Raw genomic sequence first — 12,589 nt, 5'->3', positions numbered from 1 at the left:
TACAGGGTATTATCTCCATCTCTATCCCTCTCCCTCTCTCCCTCTCTCTCTCTGTCTCCCCGTCTCCCTCCGATGCATTCAATGCTCGCTTTAACCCACTTTTTGTGCCCCAACATTTTTGTGCTTCTCGTCTTGATTTTCAATTTGCGGCTCAATTTTCACACAAGTTAAATGTTTTGTGTTTTTTTTTTACTCTTGGAATACCCCGTTTTCGTTGCACTGGCAGCAGGGTATGATGATTTTGATGCAACGAGGAAGGAGGAATGGAGGAGGAATGGAGGAGGAATGGGGGAGGAATGGAGAAGGAATGCAGAAGGAGTGGAGGAGGAATGGAGGAGGAATGGAAGCATCTGCTGAAAGATAAGTCTCCTACGATAAGTCTTCCTCCTAGATAAGTCTTCCGATGGCATCTACAGGGTTTGGCTGGCACGCTATAAGGAAGAAAGAATTCCCCAAGAGAGGAAGGATGATTCTTAAACCACTTCTGACGGAATATTTCCCGCTAGAAGATTCTTCTAATGGAATAATTTCCACCAAAAAGTATATTCTAAAGGAAAATCTCAGAAGAAAAAGAATCTCCCAAGAAGGGAAGAATCTCCCAAGGAAGAAGGAATCTGCACAGGGGGGAAGAATCTCACAAGGAATCTCCCAAGAAAAGGCGAATCTCACAAGGAAGGAAGAATCTTCCTAGGAGGGAAGAATCTCCCAAGGAAGTAATCTGCAAGAGAAACAGTCTGTCCTCCTGCCTTCCTTCATCGGTTTCCTGTTGTCCCAAAAGGGGGTAACAAATTCTTCGCTACTCGTCCCCTTTTGGGTGTTGTATTTCTGTTGTTGGATTGCTGTTGCAATTGTTATTGTTGCCTCTTTTGGGGCTATTGTTGTTGTGTTTTTCGTTGTATTTTTTGTGTTTTTTTTTTTTTTTGTCAGCCACGACGACGAGGAGGTGTTAAATTTGCATTCGAATTTGCACGCTTTCAACGGCGGACGACGGACGGCGGACGACAATGATAAAAACAATTGGCATGAGCCACGACGGAATGGTCAAAGACAATGGCCCAAAGGGGGGGGGTCCCGGATTGACGACGCTCGGATTACTACCTTTTGGGAGGGAGGGAGGGTTTGCGGTAGGGGAGGGGGGAAAAAGCAAACCGAATGACAAATGAGGGCAATGAGCAGCAACAACAACAACGACAACAAGAGGCACACGAACAAAAGGAACGACAGAAAAAACCACAAAAATTGGTAACAAAGAAAAAAAACCTATTTATAAAAGTCCAAATAAAATAAAAAAAAAACGTAGACTCTTCAAGTGTCAAAGTGATTTCTTTAATTTGCATAGGAAACAGGGAACTGGAGCAAAACCGAAAGAAAAAAACAAAAAAAAAACACCTCCAAATGGGAGCAAAGATTTCATTTGTTGTTGTTGGAAGCCGATGAACTTTTGGTGATAAATGGAAACTACTTTTTGGCATAGAAAAAGGCACTACTACCTTTCGGAAGGGCTTTCCCTGCAGAAGGGGGGGTGGAGGCAGGAAGTATCTGCACCTTTAAGTGGAGATGGAGATTTTCCACTCCGAGGAGAGGGATTTTCCTAAAGGGTTTTCTTGTTTTGTTGTTTTACGATTTCCAAGAACCTTTTCAACACCATTTATAGGCAATAAATCCTTGTGCCTTTTCCCTTTAAACGTTTTGTGGCATTTGAAGTGCAATTGAAGGCTACTCTATTTTTTGTCTTGTCTACTGAATAGTTTTTCCAATCGATTGTTCCAGGGAGCGAGAACAAGAGAAGAATGACAGCTGAAAAATACCCTATAGGTAAAAAAAAAGCAAAGCCCTTTCCAGAAATACATAATCCACTAAATATCATATTTCCGATGATTTTCCTCCTCCACTGATCAGGCTCTGGCTCCTCTCAAATCGAGTATACCCGCGAGTAAAAGGGGTATTCCTAAAGCGAATTGTCCAAACTTTTTAGACAATAAACATTTCAAATGGAAAAATGGCAAACACGACACGAGACACGAGAGCAAACTGCAAGTCCAGGATTCGCATTGTTGGGTACTCTCCCGGCGTACCAGTTGTTGTTCTTTTATTGTTTGGTCAAGAGAGGGAGACAAAAGAAAAGACAAGAATTCTATGGCCATTCAGCGGCACACTAAAGAGGGAGAGGGGGAGAGAGGCAGAGGAGGCAGAGGAATGGGTCCATTGTCCGAATTCCCACTTTTCTTTAAGCACAAATTAAACTTTGACGTTCGATGGCGCTGAGGAGGAGGGGGGAGAACAACATTTAAAATGCTGTTATGTATAGCTGGTACCGTTATGAACCACATCAACCGAATGAAGTGGAAGCAGTAGCCGGCGAAAGGGGTTAGGCAAGCAGTGGAATCTCCTCTCTACAACTTTACATGCGAGATTAATCATGATTTAAAGTCGTTCTCCCTGTTGTTTTCCACCTCTTTCTCTTTTTATGCGTAGCCATGGCATCAATAGAGCGACTAATGAAAACAGCCAGAAGACACAGTTAAAGAGAGAAGAGTAGAGAACGAAGTAGCAGCCATGGTAATGGTCAAAGGGGAGAGGGAGAGCAGTGCCAGTCAAAACAGTGGGCAGAAGCGAAGCTGTATATGGTAAAGCAGTAGGAAGAACAAGCAGTGCACAAAAAGTGGCAATCAAATCAGTAGGAAGACAGAGAGAGAGCGAGAGCAGCAACAGCTACCACGCAAAGAAAGCAGTGGAAAGAGAACAGCAGGAAGAGAGAGCAGTAGGAGCAAAGCACAAACGAAGTTGTCGCCATTTCCATTGACTAAAAACAACAATTCCCACTCCCTCCTTCCACTTTGCACACATACGCACACCAGCAGCATTGCTGTTAAGTGAATCATCCGCTCTGCATCTCGCTCTCTAATCAAGCAGCCACAAAAAAAGCGAATCTTAAGCAAATTGAGACGCTGCTCCACCCGCACACCTCTACCCATCTCTGGGCAACAAACAAAACACAAAATTAATAAACAAACAAATTATTTGGTTATTTTCTCAGATACGATTCGAGTGCGCGTCAGTACGTGCAAATATGTGGTGGGGAGGGGGAGGGGAGAGAGAACAATAATAACCATCAAAAAAGCCATGCGATTCTAATCAATTTTTGCTTTTGTTTGGATCTCATTTACCGCTAGAGTGGTGTGACAGAGCGAGGGGTGGACTGTGGAGTGTAGAGTGTGTGTGGACTGTGGAATGAGGTTGAAGGCGAACATGATACATATGTTTTCATTTCATGGAGATTTTTCTACTTGGGAACCACCACAGCACACAATACGAAGAGACCTTTATCTCGAGGAATGACTTCAGATGCTAGGAATGTTTTTTTCTTTTTTTTTTTTTTCGCCATACCCAACCCATCCTAGCCTTCATCATAAATGATATAATAAATAATTTCGCATTCTCGAATGGCCTTATCTTTTATCTCGCTACTAAATAAACTTTAGAAATTCTTCAGAGAAATAAAAAGTGAGATTTACTTGAGAACTCTTAGTGGGAACGGAACTCTGAGGAACTCTTTCCAAGATCTGAGGAATGTCTGGCAAAAACGATGGATTTCCAATCCATGAGATTGCAACGCCTTGGGGGGACCCGCCATATAAGCAATCCCCCCACTGATTTCTGTTCATTATTTCGAGTGTTTCCCGTGTCTCCAATTGCAGTTAATCTCTCCGCTGCCTGTATGGGATTGCGTCACTTTTTTTTCCCCCCCTTTTTTTTTGATTCAGGCCCAGGCCTTGTATGCATATGACGAGCGACTGTCTGTAGTCTTTCTATGGAGATGTAGATGAATGTTGGGTGTTGTCTGTCCGTGTGTGTGTGAGTGTTGTTATGTGCATAATAATTGCACAAATCCACATGCAAAAGTTCCAGTTTTCATTCCACAAACTCAAACTCAAACTCGAAAGACAAAGGCGGGCCCCAAGTCGAGCCAAAAACTTTGTCTGGCTATAAAATTCAATTTATGACACCCTCCCAAAGAGGCACCCCTCCTCCCTCCCGAAGAAAAACCCCCGAAAATCAACTCAATTGAATGAAATGGACAGATCGGATCGGATCGGATCGAATCGGATCCCCCATCAATGGAAAGATCTACTGCACCTCCCCTCCCTTCCGTTTCCCGCATTTACCAGCCAGCGTGTGAAAATGGGAAAACATGAAGAGCCGCAAGAGCGAGGGAATTGCATAAGCAAACACTCGACTCGCACTCACACACTTATTCGAACAAAATGTTAGATAAACATTCAATTAGAGACTTTGACCAAATTTGGTCTTTAAACGGCAAAACGGGGTCTGGGTCTGCTCATGGAAAGCCAACAATTAAAACCATTTTCAGGCATTTGCTCAACGCTCGTCAAAAGTACAGTTGTTATTGCTATTGTTGTTGATAATGACAATTATGTCATGTGTGTGTGGAGGCCACCATATAAGGCGGTGCAAATGGGACAGAGCGACAGATCAATCAGCTGTGAAAGCGAGACAGAGATAGAGACAGAGACCGATGGAGAGCCAGTCGTCTGGCATTGCAAATGTGCGACAGACAAGAATAAGCGACAGAGAGAGAGAGAGAGTGAGAGATCAACTGCATGAGTCACCAAGTGAACTGCTTACTGAACTCTGCTTTACCGTTTACTGCACATTCATTCCACCGTCCAGTGAAATGACAATTGGCATTTTAAAACATTCCCATTTCCATTTATATTTATATTTATTTTATGTGCATATGTGTGCGTGCGTGTCCCACCTTGACCTTATAGACAGTCAGTAGATATTTGTGTTAAATACAGCAGAGATTCGTGTGGCAAGCAGAGCGTGGAAAGGCGCAGATCCAAAGCCACATTCAGAGCGTGTTAAATTGACCAAAAACTTGAACTTTATGCCAAAAAAACAAAACAAAAGACGAGAAAGAGAGAGAAGAGGAGCAGTGGCGATGGCGGTGTGGGGAAGCTTTGGCATGAAAGCTTAAGCTTAAGAGCGAGAAGAAGCAGTTTAATTCTGCTTGGTCGCTTTCACTTCCGCCTCATCAGCTGTGCTCCCCTATCAAGCGTATGTGTGTGCATGTGTGTGTGTGTGCCCCGCCTACCCTCATCATTTACAACTTCCAAATATCGCAGTCAGCGTCATTAGTAGGCAAAAGTGGGAGTGGGAGTGAAAGAAGAAGCCATTTCAGAGGCAGAAGCAATGGATATGTGGGCAAGGGGTGTACGGGGAAGAAGCAGCCGCAGAAGCAGTTTCATGGGAAGAAGCAGTTTCATGGGACGAAGCAGTGCTGTGTGCAGAGGAAGAAGCGACAGCAGCAGCTGCCAAATGCAAGTGGGTTTTGATTTCACGTGGGGGGAGTGAGACAGACATAGAAAGGAAATCACTCCTCGCCCTCCCCACTCTAATGCACTCTCACAGACTCGATGGCAGCCCCTTCCTCCTGCATTTGCAATCAAATGATGTCTGTTTGCTCTTCTCGCTAGCGCTACTCAAATAGGGAATTACCAACTTGTTTCATCCGCAGCAGAGGCATATTGATATATGGATGGATGGATGCATACTCCATCTGTAAAGGCGGATCAAAAGTCTAACGAATGCCATATGCTGTTCCTCTCACAGTTCCATAGAAGAAGTCGCTCAAAGAGTCTTAGATGAGGGGGGGAAAAGGCGAATTGGAGAGTGATTTGTGTTTCAAAACTATTGTTGGGGGATCGCTCAAGAGAGCGTGAGTGCAGGAGAGCACGGCCACAAGATACGGAAACCTGGTTTGCCCCTCTCGCCCTCCACACACACCATCGCACATTTGCTCTTCGCTTCACTCAATTAGCAAAGTCAATACCAAATGCCGCTGGTGGCTGGTCCGCTGGTCGCTGGCTCTGCTTTTCTGTGCTCCTCTTCTCTCTGTATCTCTGTATATTCTGCTGACGTTTCAACATTCTGTTTTGTTTAATTTATAAACGTCAAAACTTCACACATTTGCATTGCCTCTCGTGGCCTCTATCTCTGTTCAAACTTCGAATTGGATTGTCACATGTTGTCCCTGGAAGCACACACACAGAGAGAGATTGTCCCTTGCCCTCTTTGCCACCTCCTTTCGAAGGAACCTATTTGAATTTTGCCCGAAAGATTAGCAAAGTGGTTAAAAGTTGTCCAATCCAATCAGACAACTTAATATTGGAATAAAGCTTGCCATTTAATTATTAATTAGGACAGAGAAGGAGCGCAGTGAGAGGGGAGGGCGAAGCGGAGGCAGAGCACACAATGAGAACAAGCGAAACTTTTGGATGTGGAGCACAGAGAGCAACCGAATGCGGCTTGAGGTTAAATGTAGAGCAAAACTGAATAATAGAAGAGATTTCGCTGCAAGAGGAAGCGCTATTTAAGTGACAACTAGAGCAAAAGAGAAGAGGGGAGGAAGTACAAAAAAAAGGAGAGATGTATCGAGAGGGGGGGGGACCTCAAGTGCAAGGCAGCAGCACAAGAGTCAAGCAACCACTTGAACTTCTCCGACTCCCTTCCCCCCCTCACGATCCATAGAAAAAGACAGATGCAATAAAAGAGCTAAACATAGCCACACGCATATCCCCACCCATCCATTCCCCCTCCCGCCCTGCCCGGCCCCACTGCAACCCCATGCAGGGATCAATTGGCTGATGACGAAAAGTCATGCCATGCAAATGGTTCCAATAAAAATAACATTGCCGCTGCACCGAAATCATAAACACCCTTCCATCTCCGACTTCCTTCCCTGGCGGCCGGCTGCCACGTTAAATCACAAGACTCTCTACGAGAAGAGAACGAAAAATAGAAGAGAGCGCGAGCGCAAGCGTGAGCGAGTTCAAGTTGTTTCCCCTCTGCGGACATTACACGAGTCGTTGAGTGATCCTCCTCCCCCCTTCCCCCGCGCTCTGAAGAGTTAATAAAGATCAATTGAATTTAAACAAAGCAATTTTTTGAGGAGGCACCGGCACTGGCTCCCCTCTCTTTTGGAGTGCTCTCTGATCTGGAAAGAGGTCAAGAGAGAGTCAAGTAAGTGCGTCGCTGTCGCTTGGATCGTCCGTTCTTCCCACTCTTGTGATCACAAGTGACAAAGGAAGAGGTGGAGACAAAAGACGGGGTGGAAGGAGAGCACAACAAATTACAAGAAAATACGCATTTACATAAATGGAATTGTAATTCCCGACGGCAAACACACACAATTAAAGATGCGACAGGAAGCCATCAGAGAGGGACAGAGAGTGGCAGAGCAAAGGAAGACGTAGAAGAAGAAGAAAAAACAGCAGCTAACCCCAAAAAGAGAGCTCGCTCTTCAATCATTGTGTTCCGTCTCCCTCTTTCGGTCATTAGTCAAAATTTAAGCATCAAAATTAATTATACAATACACAAAAAGAAGAAAAAACCAACAATAGGAAACGTTTAATTGGAGGGAAAGCACAGCCACAGCCACAGGCAGAGCCACAGCCACAGCCACAGCCAGAAGCTCTTTTTAAAGTTTCCCAACAACAACTTACAATCCACTTTCAGAATTGAACAAAAGTTGAGTCTGATTTTATTTTTGGTACAAAAAAAAAGCGAAATCTTGAAGCAGACCAAATTCTGTCTCTCTCTTTCTTTGGCTTTGGCTTCGGCTTCGGCTCTGGCTCTGCCTTTGATTTGCTGTCATCTTCCCAATTGGCAAGCCAAGAAGCTCATGAAAGCCAAACGTCTAATTGGAACATTATGTCAATGAGTGGAAATGGGAGCAGAAAAAAAGAGAGAAAACTAACGGCAGATTAGACTGCAACGAAAGTGAGTGGAGCGGGGAGCGGGCGGAGGGCGGAGGGCAGAGGGAGATTAAAGTAAAATGAAAGTGAGTCAAGGGAGAGGGTAGGAGCGACGGTCGTCCCAGACAATTGCATAATCGTCGAGGCCCGCAGGCCACAAAAGTTCTCACACAAAAAAAGACAATGAAGTGGGTACTCTCTCAGAGTGAGAGAGGAGTACGGAGTACCCTCTCTACCCAGGAAAGCAAAGGAAATGACGATAAGGAGATGCAAAGACAGCGATAAGTCAAAACATGATTCTCTCCCCTTCCCATCTGTCACTCGTTCCACTGTCGCTGCCGCCGCCGCTGCTGCTGCTGCTGTTGCTTCTTGACCACTTTTATTTTCATGCCTCACTTGATGCACCCTCTCTCCTTCCACTCGCATATTCCTCACGTCAGTTCTCCCCCCGTTACCCCGTTCCGACTGCACAAAGCCCATGCCCCCGACAGCAGCAGAGTGAAAAATTGATTGTCATGCAAAAGTGAACTTTAGTTTTGATGTTGTCTCTTCAACAGAGTGAGTGGGGTGAAGAGGCTCAGGCTCGGACTGTCTCCCTCTCCTTGTCCCTCCATTTCTTGCTTGCGCTCAGTCAAGAGTGAAGAGAAAATATACGAGTATGCAAATAAATAAATACACATAAAGTTATTGTCGTTCTTCTATTTCGTCTGCCCTATACTTGTTCTCCTTCCCCCCAGAAGATGCGCCACAGAAAGGTATATTAAGAAGAAAAGGTGGGCCACTCTTGGAGCAAGCAGGGCGGCACTGCTTCACCTGGTACCGCAATATACCTCTAGAGAGGTTTCCCTGCCTCACAGTAGCGCCCTCTCTCACTCTCACTCTCTCTCTTTAAAGTTTGTTGCTGTAGTCATTTGTCACTCGAAAGGATGCAAAAATTAATACCACTAAGAGGGCAATAGCAATAGAGGGCAATGCCTGCCCGCTCTAGCATTAGTGCTGCCCATTTTGGTGGCAAAATGTGTGCCATGACAGGACGGATGGACGGACGGACGGAAGGGGGCCGCGACCCCCCCTTCTCGTTAAGTGGAAAACCAAGTCAAATGGCGGACGGCTTTTATGTTTGATGCTTCGCTGCCTCTCATCTCTCTCTGCATCTCTGCCGCTGCCTGCTGCCTGTCGCCAACGATGACTACGGCGACTCGTGCTCAACGAAATTGGCCAGAAAAAGCTGGCCAAAAAACTGGCACGTTCCTATGTGTCTCTCTCTCTCTCTCTCTCTCTTAACCGATCCCCCTGCCCACCCCACGGCGGATGCCCATGACAACGTGACAACAGCAGCAACAAAAGCAACAAAGAGGTCATTTACTTTCCTTACTGCCCCCCTGCCCTACGCCACTCATCCTCGAAGTGTGGCTGGAAACCCAAACAAAGCCAGCCAGCCAGCCCAAAGCAAAAGTCAAACTGAACTCCACAAATTTCGTGCAAAATAAAACTCAAATGCAACAACAAAGACGAGTGCTATGATTGGTCGAGTATCTATATAGGGATACCCTTTAATTTAGGCAGATCTCGCTTATGAACGAGCCTATAATCTATGTCAAAGGGGACAGTCCTGAACCACAGGCTCTCCCCCCTTACGATTATAGGGTATAGGCCGCAACATCAGCAACAAGAACAACAGACGACAAGGAACAGGAAAAGGAACAGGAACAGGAAGGAACACACAAATAAAACTCAGAGATAAATGAAATTGGCAACAGAAGCGACAGGCCACAGCGACAGCTACAAACGGAACAAGTTGACTTCTCTCTTACTGCTTTTGCTTCTGCTTCTTTTTCTACTTTTCATTTTATTTTTTTTTTTTTTTAATTTTTCGGTATCAAAAATCGATTAACAAAGCGCCGGCAGCGATGCGGCGGCACAGAGCCGCAAAACTTTAACGGGACATTTCAAAAAGCCATTTCTTTCAAATGCATTCGCGTGCCACATCGTCTGTGTGTACGTCTATGTGTGTGTGTGTAGAAAGAAGACAGAGATACCAGAGATACGATAATTGGTATAAAATGCCCGTTTATTGCTGTCAGGCGTATCGATTTCTATATCAGGATGTGTCACGTGCAGATAGCAGTGGAAACAGGAACCAAAGCAAATCCTAATGGAAACAGCACCGCTCTCCCTTCCCCTTTCTATTCTCTAGCATTAGGGGGATTCTACCGTATAACGATAATATAATTTTGTCGTATTTTTTTGTTTAGCGTGATTCATTTGAAAAAAGAATATAATTCGAAATAATAGCCTTAATACTAATATTATTGAATAAAAACCAGCCTTAGATGAGCTAATGATTTCTGACTAATATTCAAAGCTAAAAAAAATATCCCACAGCAAGCAAGTCACATGATAATTAAGCTTTGATTGCCCTTCCCCCGCTAAACAATCGTTTTGTTATTCTTTTCTATTGCTCAACGTTTTCTTTACGTATTATTATGAAATACGAGTAGAGCTCGTGTACATACGTTAATATTTTGCAATCGGGGTGCACATGACACACCCTAACAAGACACGCAACGTCTTGCAAAAGAAGAAGAAAACTAATGCAATTTCATGTAAAGGTAAACACGTCTAGCTATCCCCCTCCCACTTCCACTCCCCCTCCCAAACCCAATCCCACTATCTCTTACACTTACTTCCAATCTTTTTCCCACTATCTCCTCCGTCGGCCTGTCTGCTGTTTTGTGTATTTACAGGTTTCAACATTTCCATTAGCCAAAACACACGCACACACACCCGTAAGTACATACGCACCAGACGGAGACAGAATAGCATAAATATTTTATAACTGACTTCATTTCGTCTTCTCTATTACTCCATTGTCTATAATTAGAAGCTGCTGCGTGTGGGAAGGGGAGGAAGACAAGAATCTGCTGGAGAGGTACCTCTCATACATACATACATATGTATGTATATACATATGTAGGTAGGAGAGAGCGAGCAAGCAGCAGCTGTAAAGATCCAGCCTCTAGCCAGAGAGTAGCGCAAAGACTCAAGGTATGTAAGTAAAAGGTAAGACAGTAGCAAACCTGTAGATCGAGACATCCATACCCTCTACAAGATGTGTCTTTCCCACAATTAGGATGTTAGAGCGGGAGGGGGCTAGTTTCAAGATTGACACGTTCCAGCGGCTGATTGCAACAAGAACTAGGCGGCGGAATGCCAATTGGAATCTGAAGATGGATTCGAAAAAAGGGGGAAGACGGCGCTGCGGTTGTGCTCTGTAAATGTTTGTGTCTGGTTGCGGCGTTATCAGCGGCAGAGTCGAAATTTAAACAAAACATGGAACAGCGACAGCCGACAAGCCAAGGGCGAGAAATGTTGAAGAAGAGTCGGGGCGGTGGGGTGATGGTGGTTCAAGAGAAATACAAACAACAGTTCAATAAAAATAAACTGGAATTAAGCATAAACCAATAAGCGGTACGACGGGAAAGAAAGCAAGCCCCCTCATGTTCGAGTGTGAGTGAGAACGCAGTAGAAGAAAAAACAAAACTGGTCCCAAGACTCGCTCAAAAATATGCGCTCAAGGTCGGTCAACGGATTTGCTTTTGTTGCTCTTTTTCGACCAAGCAGCCGCAGCCGCAGCAGCAGAAGCAGAAAATCAACAGAAAGATCACAAAACAGGGCGCCAGAGAGAGGGAGAGCATAATTCTGCTAGCGGAAGCAGCAAATTTCAATTTCCTGAGTTGGCGAATAAATTTGTTGCTTCACCCACACACACACACAGACAGCAGCACACACGCACACGAATGCTGTGCCGTTATTTCCAAGAAGCGAAAGGCAAACCAACAGCTTTTTTTTTTACGAATTCATAGGATAATAAACCGAAAACAGAGCAAAAGGCACGCATGATCAATGGGGGGTAGAGAGCGAGAGAGAGAGAGAGCACAGAGAGATCAGATCCAGCTCGCCATGTGCTAGATAGCCGTCTCGCTCTAACGCTCGCCGCACCTTAACAAGTGCGAAGAAGCAGCGGCATAAAACAAAAGGAGCAACAGCATCGGAATAGTGGAAAAAACATAGAATGGAAACATATGCATTTTTCCTTTAAAAAACTGAAAATAACTGAACAAAACACAAAACTCACCTTATCCAGACACTTGAGCTCCTCGATGGGGTACACCACCTTCTGGCAACGGGCACAGGTTTTATTCATCTTCAATCCTCGCTCTGCTTCTTCTTCTTCTCCTACTGCCTCTCTTCTCTTTCTTTCGACGATCCAGCAACCGATTTGCGGGGCTGTGTGTATGTATAAGCACTTTTATTTACACCGAACTATGGGGCCACAGGACCGCTGGAAAACTCTGAAATTTTGCACAGCTCTCTTTCACGTTTCTTCCACTCAACTTCCCCTCAATTTTGCATTACGATCTAGGCGGTAGGTGCTCGTAGCAACGACGGCAACGCCGATTACAGGGGATATGAAACAAAAAAAATTACAAAAAATATTCGTGTTGTGGCTTAAGGCTCAAATCTGATTAATCGAAACTGAAATTTTCGTAGCTCTGACACTAGTCACAAATCTCTAATGTCTCCCACAACTGGTTTCCTTTGTAACTAACTTTTTGACACCTAAATCACACGGCTTCTGCGTTTATCAACTTTTTGCTGTTTGTTTCCACGGCTGTTGAGACTGCGCTGCAGGTAAGCGACGCGCGCAGAGACGCACTTGTGTCTTCTGTTTTCTGCTTGTATTCACCGGAAAATTCACGCCTGTCCGCGAGGTCGACCGTTCGGAAAAAAAATTGGGCGGCAAT

At 44.8% G+C, this 12,589-nt stretch overlaps 1 protein-coding gene across 3 annotated transcripts in view; it reads right to left on the bottom strand.

Annotated features, from left to right (window-relative positions):
- LOC6601658 (LIM and SH3 domain protein Lasp) overlaps positions 1 to 12,589 on the bottom strand; it is a 27,417-nt gene extending 14,828 nt beyond the window's left edge. Inside the window, exon 1 of one of the 3 annotated variants that reach the window (XM_026991725.1) lies at positions 11,920 to 12,589. In XM_026991725.1, the coding sequence (XP_026847526.1) occupies positions 11,920 to 11,988 (69 nt within the window). In that variant the 5' untranslated portion in view covers positions 11,989 to 12,589. The remainder of the gene's footprint in view (positions 1 to 11,919) is intronic. The other 2 variants (XM_026991723.1, XM_026991724.1) reach the window with 2 other exon arrangements.

This window comes from Drosophila persimilis, unplaced genomic scaffold (genome assembly GCF_003286085.1).
Source record: "Drosophila persimilis strain 14011-0111.01,24,50 unplaced genomic scaffold, DperRS2 tig00000686-arrow-arrow-pilon, whole genome shotgun sequence".
Lineage (NCBI taxonomy): Eukaryota > Metazoa > Arthropoda > Insecta > Diptera > Drosophilidae > Drosophila > Drosophila persimilis.
This window is presented reverse-complemented; position numbering and strand designations above follow the sequence as displayed.